General features: G+C 37.7%; 1 protein-coding gene across 2 annotated transcripts; it reads right to left on the bottom strand.

The window, feature by feature from the left end:
• Positions 1 to 11,504: 11,504 nt before the first annotated feature.
• ndc80 (NDC80 kinetochore complex component) lies at positions 11,505 to 18,360 on the bottom strand. 2 transcript variants are annotated; one of them, XM_007548042.2, is made up of 17 exons: positions 18,286 to 18,360; positions 17,656 to 17,751; positions 17,223 to 17,306; positions 16,705 to 16,831; positions 16,262 to 16,434; positions 15,702 to 15,804; positions 15,500 to 15,589; positions 15,211 to 15,304; positions 15,002 to 15,102; positions 14,661 to 14,805; positions 13,776 to 13,981; positions 13,520 to 13,669; positions 13,265 to 13,354; positions 13,073 to 13,165; positions 12,863 to 12,993; positions 12,146 to 12,248; positions 11,505 to 11,846 (listed from the first exon to the last, which is right to left on the bottom strand). In XM_007548042.2, the coding sequence occupies exons 1-17, from the start codon at positions 18,312 to 18,314 to the stop codon at positions 11,718 to 11,720; spliced, it is 1,944 nt and encodes a 647-aa protein (XP_007548104.1). In that variant the 5' UTR covers positions 18,315 to 18,360; the 3' UTR covers positions 11,505 to 11,717. The 2 variants fall into 2 exon arrangements, with proteins under 2 accessions (XP_007548104.1, XP_007548105.1); XM_007548043.2 differs by lacking the exon at positions 18,286 to 18,360 and adding an exon at positions 18,168 to 18,279.
• Between the last annotated feature and the right edge of the window lie 1,021 nt (positions 18,361 to 19,381).

Here is a 19,381-nt window from a genome sequence, read left to right on the forward strand (position 1 = left end):
ACATAAACTATACAACATGTTTGTGTCTCATACATTTTTTATTTAATGCCTGTTCTACTTTCAGTAAAGTTATTTGAAGTGGGTAAAGCATCAAGAAACCATGTTGAAGTTAGAGTAGCAATGCTTCATTGTATTACTCAAGTGGAATCAAATGTACAGTTTGCTAAAATAACTCCTACTCCTGTGCTGTTTCACTTTTTCTTTCTTTCTTTTAGGTCAAACCCGGCTAGATTGTTTGCTTAAAAAAAGTTTAGTCAAACCCGACCAAAACACATGGTTCCACTAAAAGTCCCAGCAGCTCCTGTAGCAAAATCCAAACATTTCATGTGCGATGATTCAACAGAAAAGTTTTTTTTTTTTTTTTTTTTTTTTTTTTTTTGCTGCCATTTATTTTCCCACAGAATGAAACTAATCAAATAAATGGCTGAATTGCTTGTTTTCTTTTTTTTTTCACTGATTAGTTGTGGAAAAAATACATTCATAATGGCCCCCCACCACAGGACGTGTGTCCAAGACGCCATTTTCAGATAATGGATGACAAAATGAACAATCACAATCTTTTCTGTACAAATGTGCTTTTGTTGCCAAATTATCTGCCAACTCCATGTAGGTAATCAGTAAATTTCTTTAGTATTTAAGTACACTAAATTACCAGTTTTGTATGAAATACAACATGAACAACTTATAAAATTGGAATGGAATATGTAATTTAATCCTTTGAAGAGGGCATTTTGATTATCTTTACATTATTTGATCATTTATCTTAATTTTGGGTTAAGTAGATTACCCAGTTTTCAGATTTTTTTTTTTCAAACTGGTTGACTGAAACATGAAATGATTAATTTCTTCTTGTATCTAAAAACAGTTTTATGTAGAGAAAGGTTGTCTTTCCTTGGAAAGACTTTAAATGTTCTCCTTGTAAACGGAGCTGCACTTCAATTTCAAATAGCAGCGGAGCTAAGAACTGATATTGGAGAAGAAAGGAGGGAAAATTCGAAGTCATTATGGTGAAAATGTGGAAAACATCCAGAGATGACAACGAAGACAACAATGTTGGAACTGGAGCTGTGTCTCACTTCAATAATGTGTGTGGTACTTGATCTGCTTTTGCTCTCTCACGTTTCCGTCTGCTGTCTCCAAAGCTTTGAGTCACACAGCTTCATTGAACAACTCGCCCCATCAAGTAGTTTTCCATCCCTTTAATTGCTTTATCTATTCTGCTGTTTATTTTTCAACATAATTTACAGAAAAATCAAATCAAAGCAGTCAGAGCAGGGATGCATCCATGATTTTAGCCATAGCTGTCTTTCTGCACTTTAGGTTTATTAAATTTTAAATTATTTTACTAACAAACCTATCATTTTAATCTGTACAATCTAAACATGTTTTTAAAATATTGCTATAGAGTCATGTATCGCAATGATGAAAATCTCTGAATCTTTGATAAGAAACCACGTCTGTCAAATCAGTGACTTTGTCAAAAGAAACCAGAAGCTCAAACCAAATTGTGAAGAAAACACTGAAGATGTTCACAATTTGTGCTTTTTCTGCTCTTATTGCTCATACAGTATCTGCATAAAGATAAATCACCTGTTGGAATGTTGCAGCATGAAATACAGGGAAAGCAGGACATAATGGAAATAGTTGTTTCCTTTACAAGACACCAAAAATGCTGGTTCGTTCGGACTTGTTTTGTGTTCATTTCAGTACCAATACATTTTGAATTTATTTGCCACATCGTATCAGGGTTTAAACAGTCAAATCTTAACAAGATGCATATTGGAGCAAAGGGTGTAGACTTCCACATGCCGTCCCTCTGCAACGTCTTTGCAACATTTTAGAGCTGATGTGCATGAATGCGACTTATGCTTCCAGAATCTTTGGCTAGAGGTGGACATACAACGAAACACATGAAAGCACAATAAAAACAAGAGAGTATAACATTTAAAAACATGACGACCACAGAATGAAGCTAAAAATGGAGTCTTACTGATACAAAACACTTTGAAACAAGGTTGATTTTCATGTCTGATTTAAAACCCTGGTGCATCCAGGCCTCCGACAGCAAATTCGGAGTATCCTTATGTTTTTAGTTAGGAACAAGGAACAACAGGACTTGATCAGAAAACCTTAAGAGCTTAGAAGGAGTGAAAGAAGTTAAAAGTGGGAGTCTGATTGTTTATGGCTTTATAGATAAGACAGAAGGAAGAGGACGGGTGATATAATAGTGAAATGGGATTTTGGAGAGATGTCCAAGAGCAAGTTTTGGGCCACCTGTAAATGAGAAACAGATTGTTGGCTTAAGCGGATAAACAGAGAGTGAGATTTTTCAAGCATTCATAAATTACAGCTTCTTACTGCAGGGAGGATAACAGAGGATGTGCTTGTTAGACTGGAATAGCTGGAGTCAATTCACTCAATGTGTCTTTTTGTCAACTATCAGTCCAAAGTGTCACCTAAAGATTGTTTCCGTTTCAGAAGACAATCTTCTTGTATGGTCTAGAAAGTCAAAGTATGGGAAGATTCTGTCAAAACCAGAATATCAGTTTAACCAAGATTTAACTGAGAAAGTTTAAGACATCAGGATGTTAGTATCAGCTAGACAACTTAGAAACACAGTTATGGTAGAGGCTTAATGGAAAGGCATCTTATAAATCAATCGTGAATATAATTTCTTTATTTTTCCTTTCACATGACTACAAAATAGCATAATTCCAAGTGTCAGCTGCTACTGGGCCCAATACTGAAAGGATAAATCACAATACTGTCACCTATTGCTACAGTCAGAGGAAACCATGAGAGCCAGTCGACGCGTAGTGTCAGTTTCAGATGAGTCTTCTGTTCCTTTGTTCATGGCGACAGAGGAGCTTGTAATGAAGGCTAGAGTTTCTCTGTTTGACAGTGAAGGGATGATGTTCTAGGCAGGTGCTAAATACTGAGAGAACTGTATTAGCTGACACGTTTTACAAAGAGCTAAGTCTCTTGTGCATTTTCAACTCCTTTGTATTTGTTTTCAGATTTGCAAGCTAGTAAAAAATAAAATAAAGTATCAACTAATCGTTTGTTTCATATTGTCTGTTTTATGGGTTATTATAGCATTTAGTTCCTCAATGAGGAAACTGTACATTTTCTGAAAAGTACCTTCTCAGATTAATTCGTCTCCAGAAAATGTAATAAAAAATTAAGAGTTTTAATGAGGCTACTACAGTGTTTTTGGTATCGTTTAGAGGGAAGCTTTCGCATTGGTGAACTTCTTTGAAAATGACACACTGTAGGAGGTATAGGTTTGTTATCGGTATGTTTTGTTTTTGAACCAATTTGCGTTTTTTTCTAAAATCTGTTTGACTTCTTATTTTGTGAAAACTGTTTATGCTTTAGGGGTCCAGGGCTTGAATCCAAACCTGAAGTACTTTGCATGCTTTTCCTGTTGATGCTTTTGTTTTGTTTTGTTTTTTTGTTGTTTTTTTTTCCTGAGATACTACGTCATCCAGCCACGCTACACCCAAATAAAACATGCATGTTCAGTTGAATGGCTCATCTAATTTACTCTCAGGTCAGAATATGTATGTACATGCTCGTCTGTGTTACTCTTGACATATTTTTTTCCCTTTTCCTCATTTACTGGAGACAGGAAACACCTGCGAGGAATAAGGAGGTATAGAAAGTGGATGGACGGATATGATATGTTGTTCTCCTTTCCTATCTCACCTGATCATGATTACTAATCAGCACACCTGTCTCACGTGCACTCGTTACCTCCCTTGATACATTTGTCTCTTGGCTTGTTTACTCTTTGACCATCTGTCACCTTCCTCATCTGTCTTGGTTGGTCTTTTCAAGTTCATGTTTGTCAAGTTTGGTTGCAATTGCCAAGTCAGAATGTGCTGCGCTGCACTCTGCCTTCTTTACAAACTGCTTCTCTATGTGGGTCCTTCACCTAACGGCCTCACTTGAGATCAATATTTATGATCTCACAAAAGGAAAGCGACTGGAAAAAATTACATCCATTGGAGCATTCCAAGGCCAAAACCACTGCTGGTCAAAAGTTACACAAAGATTAGTTTCAAGTTTACCAAACCTTTATAATAATAAGGAATTTGTTTTGGTAAAATATAGTGTTGACGAGACTAAAAAAATCTGCTCTGTAGAAAAAAATCCCAAAGCCCCCGCCATTTGTATGTGACAGTACGCCCTAGTTCACTTAAACTTAAAAAATAAATAAATAAATAAATACAAGATTATGGAATAACCTGGTGAAAGTTCATAGTTAATTCTAATTTGGATGCTGTGATATGAACTTTATTAAACCAAACCTGAAATGGCTGAATGAAATGATTCTGCAAAGAAGAGTGGGACAGAAATGCCTCCAACAGTGATGAGAAAGTCCCTTCAGTCCCATTGCGACTGAAGGCAGTCGCTGTCATGCAACTACGTTGCAGCTTTAAGGGAGCATCACTTCTTCAGATGTGCCATGTTGGTTTAAATAGATTTTTTTTTTCTCTTTAGCAAATAAATCACCCGTCAAAATCTTCCTTATGTTTTATGTTTCATATAAAAGCCCAAACACTTTGTAAAAGACAGAAAAACAGCTGAAATGTGAAAGGGGACAATAACATTTTCACAGCACTGTAAAGAAGAAAAACAGAAAAAGTGCCAAACTTTCTTTAGCAATGAGAAGTCATTTTATGTTGACTTTCATGATAAGAGGAAAAAAGATGTCCATATGAACAAGTTTGCCTGGACTGGTTGAGTTGAGACCAGCATGATAACCGAACGTTTCCAACATGTTTGTTCATAAGATGTCTACAAAGAGACTTTCTGAGGCATCACTGATGCACAGTGTCTGGCAGTATTTCTTAAGCTATATGATGGCAGTGTAAATCACAAAGGGTAAAAAAAAAAAAGAAAAATCATCAAAACGTAGCCCAGAAAAGACATATGATGACATTACAAGACAAAAATCTATCTCATCTCTTTCTTGTTTTAACAAAAGAGCTCAAAGTTCTTACATCTTCTTACAATCAAGAATTTTTACTTTATGAAAGCATTTTGTTCCTACAAACAAAGGATTGGCCCCTTACAGAGTTCACTGCCACAGAAATGCCCTGCAGTGCCGTCTCTGCAACAGAAAGCAGAGGCCAGGGGGATTAAAGAGAGGCTGTTGCGCTGATCATCAACTGGTACCATCACCAAACCTCTAGTCTGGACCATCAGCTGCAGATCCTCCGCCTGTCAGTAAAGCCCCTGTGCATATTCCACTCAGATGGAATATGCACAGATTTTGGCAGTTTATGTGAGAGAAAGCAGGGAATACTCAGCATTTTCTTTTAGCATCTGGTGCATTGAGCGAAAAAAAACAAAAAAAAAACCTTTCTGACAGAATGTTTTGAATTTTGCACGGATTTTAAATTTTGCCGTACTGAAAGTATCGTAACAGCAGTGAAATACAACCGAGAAGGATCAAAAGAAAAGGAGCATCTGGGGTTTTTTCAATAATTAAAGCAACGTGTGACCGCTTGATTTATTTATTTTTTTTTCCCCAATGTGATTTAATCATTAATTCCAAATGTACTGGATATGGGTGATAATATTTTTTGACCCACTTTGTTGCAGTAAACGAAAAGGATCACCTGTATGTTGTTGTGGAAGAGGTGTGAGACGGTTAAAATATTCATGTGAAACTTGAGAAAATGCTTTCCAGCTCTCCACTACTGCTTCACACCTGTGCTGCATCACAGTGTGCGTGTGTGTTTATTTAATCGAGCAAGCACATTAATATAGATTTATATATACAGATGCATGAAAGACAGAACAGCTTATTCCAGCTTGACCTCTTAACCTCTTTACAGTTTGTCCTTTGTATAAATTAAATGTGTATTTTTACTCTTAGTTTAAATCAAAATTTTGAGGTTTTTCTTTTTAGGTTTTTTTCCTTTTTTTTCCAAAACCTGTTTCCCTCTAAAATTGCCTATAAGAACATTGTATCTGCATATTTTTGTGTTTTCTTGTTACACTCTATGCATAGCCATCATAAAAACATGTGGGACATTCAATATGTGGGACAAAAACTCTCTACATCTGACCTAGTAACAGTCATGCAAAAGAAAAATGCTGATGAAGCCTTGGTGTAAATTCAAACTGGAAAACTCTTCAGGCTCACCTGCATCATCCAATCACCACGTCATCCAAACTCCAGCCTATCAGCTTCGGGCCGCGCCCCGTCTTTGGCAATCATCGAATAAGGACCATCCGTGGCGCCATCTGCTCTCCAGAGGTGTTCAACCCACCTCCGCCCCTTCTCCACCTCCGTGCTCTTGGCTCCTCGGGCCTCCGTCCTTCTTTGACCTCCACCACCAGTGTACTGACCTTGGGGGGGAAAGACATCCCTAATCAACATTGAAATGCTCATCCAAGCCTACCGCATTTCACAGCACAATGTCCTCCGCCGGGGTCCGAGCGCCAAAGAACTTTTATCCATTCATGTCAATAAACTTTTTAATCGCTGTTTTTTTCTCCGTCTGAGTCTTTCCAGGTTTTAATAAATTTTTCACCTTTGACATTCCATGTTCCTCTCAGAGCTCTTAGTCATTCTAAATGAACATTATCAGAAAACCGAGACAAAATCAGAAGCCCTCTCTGTACCACAGATCTTCTGAAATCATATTGATTCTAAAACAGTTTCTCAGGATTGCATAACTTTCTTGAGTTGTAATGACAGAACAATATGCAGCTTCGGGTTGTTAAATATTGTCCTTCAGCACCTTTAGGCAAACTAAATCCATGTTCCAGTGTATGATTAGGCCAGAAATGTTAGAAATCTGCTTCCTTGTTTCATTATGTATAGCCGTTTCGAACCACGTCTTGGATTTACACCATCTTTCTCCACTGAATGAAAATTTTATATAATGTAAATTTCCCAGCAGCTTTAAATACTAATGTTAATGAATAAAAATCAGATCATTATTTATTATTTGCCTCTTCTTTAAGAGAAGATATGTCACACAGATAATGCTTGCATCTCACACACAGCTGCTGTCATTCTGGGGTTATCAAGGTTAGGAATGTGGGGAAATACACACTGCGTGCATTCTCAGTAGCCCGGTCTTCATTCTCCCCATTGTGTAAACTTTTTTTGTAAACTGAAGTACTTCTGCTAAGGTACCGAGTGGAACTGCACTAATCTTCTTTCTAAACACATTACTGAGTTGTGTGGGCTTTAAGGCCCCAGGAGGCAAACCAGATCTACCGGTTATATTTCTCAGCCGACCTCCATTCACCCTTTTCACATTCTGCGTTTTATCCCTCCTGCATCTTCATCTACCTTCCATCCTCATCCTCATCTCCCCCTGCAGCTCTGCAGACACACATTTTAACATCCCCGTCGCAACTTTTCTGAGGAATAAATTCTTCACAGCAGTGAATGGCATCCATGTTTATTTGTGAAAAACCACATTACACTTGTGGGGGGTTTGTCTGTATCTGCCTCAGAGTTTGAGTGAGGAACCTTTCGTTTCTTCAACAAACACTTCATGTTTTTGCCACACTATTAATATATTTATCCAAACTTTTAAGCTACACATTTAATTTGTACAGAATATTAGACACTAAATGTCTGAACCCTGAGTTTATGCATTCATTTATTAATTCGTATCAGAGAGGTCTTAAAAAAAACACAAGCTCACGCTGTGCTTCATAAACAACTTCCTTGGTGTGTTGCAATTTATGAAGACACACAACATTTAGAGGTCTGGATTATCACTTCCCGGCATATAAAGTTAATACTGATGAGGGAACAGTATATTTGATGACCATGCTATATTATTAGCCCAAAACACTTCAGTCAGAAACTTGTTGTTAAATATAAGCCTTGTGTGTTAGATTCCATAAATTCCTTTCAATCATTTAAAAGCCTGTTATTTCATGACAGACATCTGTTTCCCTTCTGAGGCGAATGAACTCTGAAATGGATCCCACCAGAGCAGAAAATGAATCACAGGGAGCCACAGTTCAAACCTCTGACTCGGAGCCCCTTCAGTACCTCTCTGTGACCTGCCATCCTCTACAATGACCTTCTCATGACCTCTTGTAGTGCCATAATAACCCCTGTACACGTCCAACAGAGTGAGACAAACTGGCAGAAATCTGATATCTCCTGCCCACTTGCTCTACCTGTCACTAACACACATCATTTAACTTTGACACAAAAAGCAACCCAGAATCTGAACCTGTTTTTTTAAAAGTTACGGAGTGAACCTGGGCACACAGAGCGAACATGTTTCACCAAACATGGATAAGCAGCACACGGCTCGTTCATTTGCCCTTCGAGTCACTCAAGTTACGCCGTGTGGTAGAAAAAGTCTGTATCTCAGTGGAGTGGTGCATCTTCAAACTAACATCATTTGGACAGGAAACAAGACTGTGATGTATTTGCCCTTCACTAACTTTTAAGGTACAGAGCATAAACAAGGGTATGAAAAGAATCACAAGACAAACAAAGTGAATAAAACGTTAACGTTGTTGGACAAGCATCAAACGAGCATTCACGTTTGAAGGAGTCTGCTGATATCGGCAAACCGCAACCAAAAACAGCCGTCTTGCTTTTCCTTCTCGTTGCTCAGCTGCAACGAGTGTCGCATCAAGAATACTCTTGATTTCCAATATTTATGGGCTGTTCTGAATTCTTCCAACAAAAAAGAAACAGCAGTTCCTCTTATGAATAAGATGAAATGGAAAAATCTCAAACCTGTCACTCACTTAATCCATCGCAGAACAAAAGATATCCTGATTACGGTCTTTCACGCCGAGACCCAACACTAAACAAACTGTCAACAGGCAGTCAAATCGCACTGGAAGCTGCAATAAGGTAAACATTACATGCAGCCAATCAAAGGGATACACGAGCAAGAAGCTGTCATGGAGCAGTGAGACCAATAACAGATTATCTGCTGCTGTCACAGCCCAACGAAGGTTTAAAATGAATTAAAATCATTCTTCAATGCGTCATCTACTAGCTGCAGATAATCTGTCCTTGCTGTTGTACAAGAAACGACGTGATTTTATTTCTTACACATGTAAAAAATACTATAGACATAGTTCTGCACACTCACAAGAGCAAAAAACATAGCATATTATTTCTCTAATTGATTAATAAAACTTTTTTTTTTAAATCTGAGATGAACTAAGCTGAATGAATTGAATGGACACAATTTCCACTAAGAAACACACAATATCAGCCATAGATTTAAATACGCCTGTCTTAAAAAGTCGGTTTTTGGTGAAAACAAAATAAATAACTTCAAATGCTTCTTCTACCGTTTATGAGACGATAAAAAATGTCTTTGAATCCCGCAACACAAACTTGTCTCCGACATTTAACTGATGCTGTACACACAACATATTTGGCACACAAATAAGGAGCCAAATTGGTTTCATCTTTGTATGTTTATTCCCTTCAGACACTACAATGCTGACGACAGACAGCATTAAGTTTTGAGTCAGACTCTCATTACAGTGGCTGCACCACTTCTCTGTGTGTTTTGGCACACAGCTAAGGCAAAGGTTGTTTTGTCTTCTGGATCTGGAGACAATTAGTGGCTGGAGCAGAATTCAAAATGCCAGAGCCATTCAGAGAGTGGGCCTACAGTTTCACAGTGGTGTTTTGATAGAGAGCTGTGAGAAAGAAAGAGAAAGAGAGAAAGAAAGAAAGAGCACCCATTCCCTCTCTGTTGTCTCCTTCCATACTGGAAAACAGATTGTTCTAGATAGGATTAGTCCATGATGCATTATTTTGGTTTCTGAAATGAGTCTTGGTTGATCTCTGGTTTATGTTTTCAGATCCACGCTTTCCATCAGACCTCTTCTCTCCTTTCAAAACACAAGAGTTGTGTTAAATTGAACACATTGGGTTATGAGGACATTACAAAGCACTTCCGTAACTTGTGATGAAAAATACGTCCATACAGGGCTGTCATTTGAAATGATGGTTACCTATGCCACCTGCACCTTCAGTCATCAGATAAACACACTCTGCTCTGTTTGGCTGGATGAGGTCCTGTAGCTGTGATACACATGGCACCGACTTTCATCTCTTAACTCCCAGGGCGAGAACGCTCCTCTCGTGTCCACCACCCAAAGCTAACACACACATGGTCCAGGGTGTTTTCTGCTAGTGGTGGAAGTTATCCATCACATTTCCATTCCCACCCCCAACTCCATGGAGCCCCTCACAGTCACTTCATCTCTTCCCATCACATCTGCCAAAACATTTCTCCCACGCTTACAGTGTCGACACTTTTCAGAGGTTTCCCTGAGGGGAAAAAAAGGCCTATATGTTACCCCACAGGCATGATGGGAAGGGTTTAGAGTCAGACGCCACTTGAAATACTGAGACGTGTGTGTATTGTTCTGCACCAAATATTAGTTTTCTACTTGGTCGGTTATTTGAATCTGTGAAACCAACCAGCAGGTCAATCAGTCTAATGCCAAATAAACACAATGAGATATGCAGAATCCGCAGTCATTCATAGAAGTGAGTTAAAATGCTATATTTTTTAACTGTAAAAAATGAAACATTTATAAAGCAGTTTAAAAACAAAAAAACAAAAATAAAACGCAACCAGATTGCACAAGTGGGCACATCCCTAAACTAGATGTTAAAGGGCGTTTTCATTTAATTGCAACATTCAGTTTGCAGTAGGAGTCTGTCAGCCTCCTACATTTACAGATTTATCGTGTTTTGAGAAGATCTATTACCAACAGACCTTATTTCACTTTGTGCTGTCCTGTTTTTTTTCTTCTACCAATGTTAGTGTTTTGAAATGAGGCCTAAAAACCTAGTTTGGCTTCATCAATTCATTACTCCACATCCTTTGAGAAGATTGTAGTCAAACAGTGAAGTTTTCTTCAGACTTGTTTTATAGCCTTACTCCTTTAATCAGGGATATGGACAAAACACAAGACTTATCAGATAAAACATGTGCAACCTGAAACTCCTGCAGCACAATTAATGCTGCTTTTGGCCTCTTTGCAGACTCCTTAACCTCTTTGTGCCTTATATTTTTATTTAATTGGAAGAAATATGCAGCCACGTCACCGCCGTCCTGTTTGTTTTTTTTGCTGTCACTAGTTAATGCCATCAATGTTCCAGAGTGTATATCTGTCCAGAGATGGAACGCTGTGGAAGTTTTTGTTCTGACAGAGCAAATGTTGGCTCCAACTACAAAACCGCCGCCGCATCTTCATGGAACATTAACAAAGTCTGAAAAGACCCAAAGAAATTGAGAGAAAATTAAATTTGAAAAGAAAACTTGGCTGTTTTGAAAGTTTATTGACAAAGTATTCATAAAAGTGAACAAAACAGAGTTTGAGCTTTCAACCAGAGAACCATAAGTTTTTTCAGTCTGTAAATCTGTGCTGCCATCTAGTGGTTTAATGCATTAAAATGCATCTGTGAACCAACAAAAATCAATAGAAAGCTGAGAAAAGGAGACAGAATAAGCACCTCAATACTTTTTTCTTTAATCATTTATTATAGGATACAAATACTCAAATTTTTAAACTGACATATGAAAACTGGAGCTAAAAACTTGAAACATCAACATTAAAGTTATACATAACATTTAAGGAAAACACAAAGTGAACATTCTGACAAACATTTGTTGGGCAGGAACTTGTTTTTTTTTTTTTAACAAACAGAAGCAGGTAAATCTTGTCTGTCTTTATAAACAGTTTGCCTCAGACAGGAAGCTCTTTAAAAGCTCCCGCAGGTTCTGAACCTCTGCCTCGTCTTCTTCTATGGCCTTAGAGCAGAGGCGCTGGACTCTGCTGTGCAGATCCTCCAGACACTTCTGCAGGAGGTCAAAGCACAGGAAACATTTGGTGAGAACAGAAATGCAGCTCCTTGAGAAGAACCATATTCTAAGAAATAAAAATAATGGACCCAAAAATTGAAATTAAATAAATTTATTCTAACCACCCATCAAATGCCAAAGACATATTCCACTCCTCTCCTCAAAATCAGTTATTAACAATTTAATATCACACTTATAGAAGTACTGTATGGTAATAATGAAGAAATTAAAGGAGAACAAGTGGTTCTTCTAAAGGAGAAGACTGATTTCTGAGGAAACGATAGTAGGAACGTTACCTCAGTTATGGCCAGGTGGGTTGCAGCTGTTGCGAACACAGAAACCAGGTTATTGGCTACGGTTCTCCTCTCTTCATTCGTCTCCTGCAGCACCAGGTGGTATCTAAGGAGAGAAGGCAGAAAAGCTCAGAGAGAAAACTACGACGACGCATCTTTATTGGTTTGTTGCTTCAGTCGGACTTTTAAGCAGACCTTAAAAACACGAAAAGTAACACTTGAATTTGGAAATTCCAGCAGTCCAACGATGTCACATAAGGCACACGACTTCCCCTAATGTGTTGAGTAATCAAGCTGATTTATTCAATGAGAGTTTATGAAGACAAAAAATAGAAATATGCATGACAACAAAACACCAGGAAGTCGTAAAGTCTGGGTTCCTGTGTATATGTTGTGTAAAGGTTCAAAATTTTTCAAGAGTCAACTTTTTTCTTCATTGGTCTCTATTCCTTTAAAAAAATGTAAAGCTGTGACAATAACGTAAAGTTGTGCATATGCAGGATTTAAAAATAGGAACCGCTGCAGTTCTCCAACAGTAATTACAGGTCTTCATCCAACATAGTGGACAAACGGCAGCTAGAAGAAATAGGCCTCAGTTGGCTTTTTCTTCTTAATGAGGGAAACAGAAATGAATGGATTATTATTGAAAAGCTTCCAGGTATTGATTTATGCTACTGAAATACTGTGCGTGTTGCAGAGGCGTTAACGGATGTTGCCTACTGTTGTTGCGCTCCCTTCAGCTCTTGGACGGCCTCGTCGTAACCGTCGTTAACTTTCTTCTGGAGAAGCTTGAGGTGGTTCTCTGCAGACTCCACCTCTGCTGCCCAATCCTGCTCCTCTCGGGCCAACTTCTACAGGAGCATACCTCATCATCAGGCACATACAGAACAAGAGTTTCTTTTATATAAAAAAATAAATAAATAAACTTACCTGCATATCAGTGTCCAGCTGTTCGTCCAGCTTACGGATCTGCTCTCTGATCTGCTTTAGATCGTTGGACTTGTCCACAATGTTAGAGTTGACCTAAAAGACAAAAATACTACTAGTAAAAATCCCGAAAAGATGTGCATGCAACATTTCAGCACCAAAAAAAAAAAATTAAATAAAAAAATCTATTGTTACTTGTTCGCAAGACTCTTCCAGGCTGAGTTTCAGGTTTGACAATCGGCTGTTTTCTTCCTCCACATCACTGATCAGCTTCCTCAGAAGCATCTACAACACGGCACGAAAAAAAAAACAACAAAACAAAAAACACACAAAAAAGTTTCAGTTTTAGAGATATAATTCTGAATTAAAAGACGATTTGATTAAACTTTTTATTAACTTCAGTAAAAGAGGGAGAGTAACTGAAACTGTAGTGTTATTAGCTGAAGGCACCTTGATCTGTGTTTTTTGCTGAACTCCACTGCCAGTTCCACATTCAAATGACCTGATCTCAAAGTCATGACCGCAGGCGTTTTCCGCAGACATCGGGATCAGTTTCAGCTTCCGGGCCAGCTTGTGGTACTCGGCCACCTTCAGGTCCAGCTGGTATTAAAGGAAATGACATACAAAGAAAGGCCTCAGTTCAAGTCAGAAGAATGTGCGTCTTCCATCCAACGCAACCCGGCAGGTAAATGTTAGATACACGTACCGTCTCCTTCACTTTCGCCAGCGCGATTTCCTCGTTCCACCTGTGCTGTTCGGCGTCCTCAAGCGACTTGGTGAGACTGGCGATGGTCTGCTGAAGTTCTCTCTTCTCCCTGTTGATTCTCTCCACATCAGCTGGAGTAAACTTTTGGTTCTGCAAGAGGTGCTGAAGCTCGTTCCTCTCGTGCTTCAGCGTCTCCAAGTGGCTGACTGAAACGTTGCAAAACAGAACAATAAACACAAAGGCACACAAAGTCCCTTTATGCGACTAGAAACGTTGTTTTCTCTCCATTTTTATTGGTCTTTTTAGAGTTTGTCTCTGACTTTCTCTTGGATAATGCAACTGAAAGAGCATTTCATGTCACAAGAAGTTTGTTTTTCCATCTTAAGAGATTTTTACTCCTGGCTCAGGAGCCTCCATATTTCCCTCCTAAATCAAGTCAGTAAAGGAGGTACTACTCCTTTTCATGTGCATGCTGGGTTTTCTCAAACCTGAAGTCACTCCAGCTCTGATGGAGGTTTCTACTAAATTAATCACTTGAATCAAAGTTAAATCAAATGCAAACATGTTGCAGAAATGTGTGACCCCTCTGACCAGAGGGGATTTCTTAGCAGTTGCACTTTTGTGATGTATTCAAGTACAACTGGTACAACAAAGATTCCTAAAACATCTCTGATTATTTTTAAGTATTGTATAAACTACCTATATATCCAGGCACCATCTATCCTGATTATCTTTATTAATTAAAAAAAAAAAATCTAATCAAGTAAGAATTGAACTGAATAGTGACTGACATTATATTACACTATATTAAATTAAATCCAGAAACACTGTCGTGCTCTAGTGTCGACATTTTCAGGAGAAAAACAGTTAGCTGCTCGTGTTTACCGGTGTTCTCCAGCTCGTCTGTAAGTTCTGAAAATTTGTTCTCCAGACTGGCTGTAAACGTCTCCAGTTTGCTTCGATAACTCTGCAGCTTCTTCAGGTCCGCCTGCAGCTTCACCTTCTCCATCCTCTTTGTCATCAGACGGTCCTGTGGAAGGAAGACGGACCAAAAATGACCTGAACCAACAAAAACACTGCAAAGTCCAGCAAACAACAATGAAGAGTGAAGGCAGAATTTTATTTTATTTTTTCTAAATCGCAAAAACAGTACATTTCTTTACATAAATAATATCAAGTATAATTTTACATTACTATACTTTTCTTGAGCAACAAGTTTTTCTTACCGTCTGACTCTCTTTCTCTAGACGCTCCAGTTCCTTACTGAGGAATCTGTGTTTCTCCTCCATCGATTCCAGCAGGGCCTCGTCAACGTTGTAAAGTCGCTCTGTGGGGGAAGACGCGCGCCTTCATTTTATTCATTTATTTTTTCCTCACTAAAACTGTGTTTTTTGAATCGTACTCTAATTTGAAGCTCTGGAACTGCTATACTTACTCAGTTTGGTGAGGAACGCCTCATCCTCCTCCTCAAAAACATCTTCACCATGCATGAACTTGGAGTAGGTTTCAGCCATGTAGTCAAGGAAAAGCTGCAACACCGAAATGTATTTGTGCATCAAGTTATCGACTTTGATACAGCAAAGACGATTGAATTGGTTCTGGTGAAAAAACTGAATCTAACATACAGAGAAAACGGTTTTGTACGTGCTTCAAGCAAATTAGTTTAAATTGTTTTTCACTAAAGCTTTTTTTTTTTTTTGTTTAAGTCAAGGCATCTAGATTACCTTGTTATATTCAGCTCCTTCCTCGATATTGGCAGTGTCCTCACAGAAGTCGCTCAACAGAAGCTCCTGCTTACTCAAACTCCAGTTGATCTGAAACACAAGTGGTTAGAAACCTTGAACACTTGTACTTTTTTATTACATACATCTTTAAGGGGGCCCAGGGTTCTCCCTAAACAGTCCGGTGTTTCTGCAGTCTTCTCACCTTGACGTTATCGATGAGCCACATGAGAGCACCCAGAGCCTGGGGCCACGTGTGTGGAGCTCCAACCGAATACATGGAGCACTTGGAGAGAACGAACGGATATCTTTGTAGAAACAAGAACAGGAGCAGAGAATCAGCAATTTTCCCATCAACTAAAGAAGAATATTTGCATAAAACAATTTTAAAAAATCCAGACTTGACGCATGGTTAATTATTTTGTAATACATTTTCTATATCAATTATCTGCCATTAAATTTGTTCTAAGTTATTCTAAATTGCTCCTTTAAACGCAGCCCCCCCCCCCAACAAAAAAAAAACTAAAATATTTTCTCAAATCATAATGTAAGCTTCCAGACTTGACGCATGGTTAATTATTTTGTTATACATTTTCTATATCAATTATCTGCCATTAAATTTGTTCTAAGTTATTCTAAATTGCTCCTTTAAACGCAACCCCCCACCCCCCCAAAAAAAACTAAAATATTTTCTCAAATCATAATGTAAGCTAAATACTGTGTACAGTCCACATAATACTAAAAGTATGAAGACTGAACTTTTACCTTAAGGCTTTGAGCAGAGCTGGAACCTCCTCTTCAACTTTAGAGTTTGGCATCTCGAACGTTGGATCAAGCTGGCGGTAGATGAACTCAAACATCTTTACAAACTCCTTGGTGGAGGGCGACTGCAGTGTTTTGGCCGACAACGTTCCTGGGTAACCCTGTTCTGTCAAGAACTAAAATAATACATTTAAAAAATATATTTATTATTAAGGAAAATCCCGAAGAAGTGGCTTTTTTTCCCCCCACACATGCAACAAGCATACATAATATTTAATCAATATCTTTGCACAGAAAACATCCTAATAAAAAGCGAGCACCCACACCACGTCATGGCTTGGGTGGTGAATTAAGCTTGAAAACTTGATGGCTAAAACAGAAATTACACAAACTACTAGTTCACATCATTATGGATGACCTTTCATAGAAAAATATATGGGCCTTACCTCGTGTAGCTGCCTGATGCATTGCTGAACAAAGGATTTATCATGGAGTGGTCTGGAATCTTTAATCTTCTCAGTTCCACCAAACCCAGCCATGGTGCTGTTGCGCGGCATGCTTGCACCACTAGTCCTGGAGTAAATGATCAATACACAATAAAAATACATAAATAAATTTCCATTGTGATGTTCCCCTTCTTAAGATGCGTTTTAAGCACTAAAACGTTTTGTCTATTTTTTTTACAGTACACAGAAATTATAAAATGAAGACACATCTCCTTGGCATTAATGAATAAATCATGGTTACTTTACTTAATCTAACTTGCTGTATATATATGGTTGACTGAAATAAGCACTTTAAAAACTATTAATAATTTAGCCAGTGTTAACTCCATGTTTTTGTCCAAGTGTATTAATAAAAGCAGTGAAATAGGAAAAAAAGAATAGCCCATAGTTTAGCAGCACCAAGAATAAGTTGGAAGCATTTTGTCGTTTTCAAGGTTTTGGAAATATTTTTCCCTTACCGGGGACCAAAGAAGCTGGTTCTTCTTTCAGAGGTCCCAGATGGTGGTTTGGACATGCTGAGCTTTCCAAAGGAAGGCAGTTTACTACGATGAGATCCAAATACACACAGTAAATGGAGGAACATCTTTCTACACTTAAAATGTTGGAATACATTTTTCTTTTTGCAGTTGTTCATTTAGTTTTACAGAATCATCTCAATATGTTATAACAATAACGTCCACAATAAGAAATTAATGCCCGCCTTTGTAAAATATTTATTAGCAGAATGTGTTGTGGGTAAATGGCATTTGAATAGTGCTTGATTCTAGTGGGTATGGTTTGTTGCAATAAACACAACCATAAAAAACAAAATTACATTTCTGAATCCAAAAAAAGATGCACTGCGTAATAATATACAAATATGTGAGAGATAAAAGTTAATTTTAAACAAACCTTTGAGGTGTTGTGTACACCATACTCATCCTGTTGCTGTCTTGAACTCTCATCGGCATGTCTGATGGTCGGCTGCCTGCTCGGCTTTTCCTTCCACTTGATACAATCAGAAATAAAGCATACGTTTATATCTAATAAACAGCTGCTACATAAAAGGCAACATTTGTAGCTACCAATTACGCTGATAATCAACCTAGCTTTGCTAGCTTAGCTGTCACAATCTGAATATAAAATAGCTTGTCGGGCTAATCAGAGATAATGCCATTTTTTTTAAATGAATCTAACGCAAATTCACGGAACATAAACTCAATATACACAATACGACTTAGTGAAACAAAGTTTGAAAATGGATATAAACCTCATAAGTCGGTCAGCAAACATCGCGGCAGCTGACTTTAAATTTAACGGTTGTCGGTTAACAAAAGCGACTCATCCAAGCAGGAAGGACATATTATACATTTTCCCTGAATTTAGTTTTCCTGCTAGATTTAATTCAGAAAAGTAGCACTTACCGCTCCATATCTTAACTGTTTGATGATAAACTAATGTTTACTAAATCAAAAGTTCATCCGACTTAATCCGGCGAACCCCGCCAAAACATTCCAAAATCGAACAGCGATTACGTCATACCTATACGGCGTGCGCCTCGGTCCAAACATGCTTCAACGCATCATACGCGTTCCTAGTGGAACTGCATAAAGGTTCATTTTCAGGTGTATGTGATTTATGTGATTAGCTTGTGTTATCAAATAAAATAAAATAAAAATAATAAAATGAATGAATGTGTCGATTATCCCATAAAGGGATGAATGACTGTAGCCATCTAGTAAATTACCTAATTTGTTGATGGTTCACTTATGGCTCACGTAGTGAACACGAAATTTATCTAAATACTTTGAAAACATGCAACATTTTTAAAATTTGGGACAATTTACTTAAACCGTTTTTGACGGGGTTAATAACCATCATATAACCATCATAAAACAAACAAAAAAGAATGTAATTAATATGGAAATTGTGACCACATTTAATTATTTAATTAAGCTGAGTAAAGACTTTTTAGAAAGCGCCAGCACCCTTTCTGGACAATTGACACTTAACACCGGCAATGATGTCCAAATCTTTCAAAATTTAATTCCTTCAGTTTTAATATCCTGTATTAAATTTTCTGTTACTGGGTCTATTATAAAATTTAATTTAAAGTGTCATTGTGGCACATAAAACAGAAACCAACATCTGATTGATTAACATGCACTTTAAGGAGAATTTGCACCGACTCAGTTTGGTGTACAAGGCCAAATCATGAAATAAATTGACAGAGCGACAGGCTAAGTTATTTAAATGTGTAAGATTGTGATTGCATGAACACAAAGTTTGAATAATTTCCCCTTTTTGCTTTAAATACATTATTGCAAGATTTAAATAATTAGAGAAAATGTTATTTGATGCATGTATTTCAAATTTTATTTAAATTATTGGGTATATAAATATTTAACAACTTATTTATTGAACTGTGGCAGTTTTGTCCCTCTATACTGGAGAAACAAACACATCGTATGTTATTTGTTTTGGGTCTATGGACTTGAAACCAATGCTCGGCATTACTGGTATAAGCTTACTGTCACATAGAAAAAGTTCACCCTAAGCATTTCAATGCAGTTACAACAACTCATTCATTATTTTTCATTTGTAAAATGAACTCATATTAACACTTTGAGCAGACAAG

This window comes from Poecilia formosa, unplaced genomic scaffold (assembly GCF_000485575.1).
Source record: "Poecilia formosa unplaced genomic scaffold, Poecilia_formosa-5.1.2 Scaffold25, whole genome shotgun sequence".
Taxonomy (NCBI): Eukaryota; Metazoa; Chordata; class Actinopteri; order Cyprinodontiformes; family Poeciliidae; genus Poecilia; species Poecilia formosa.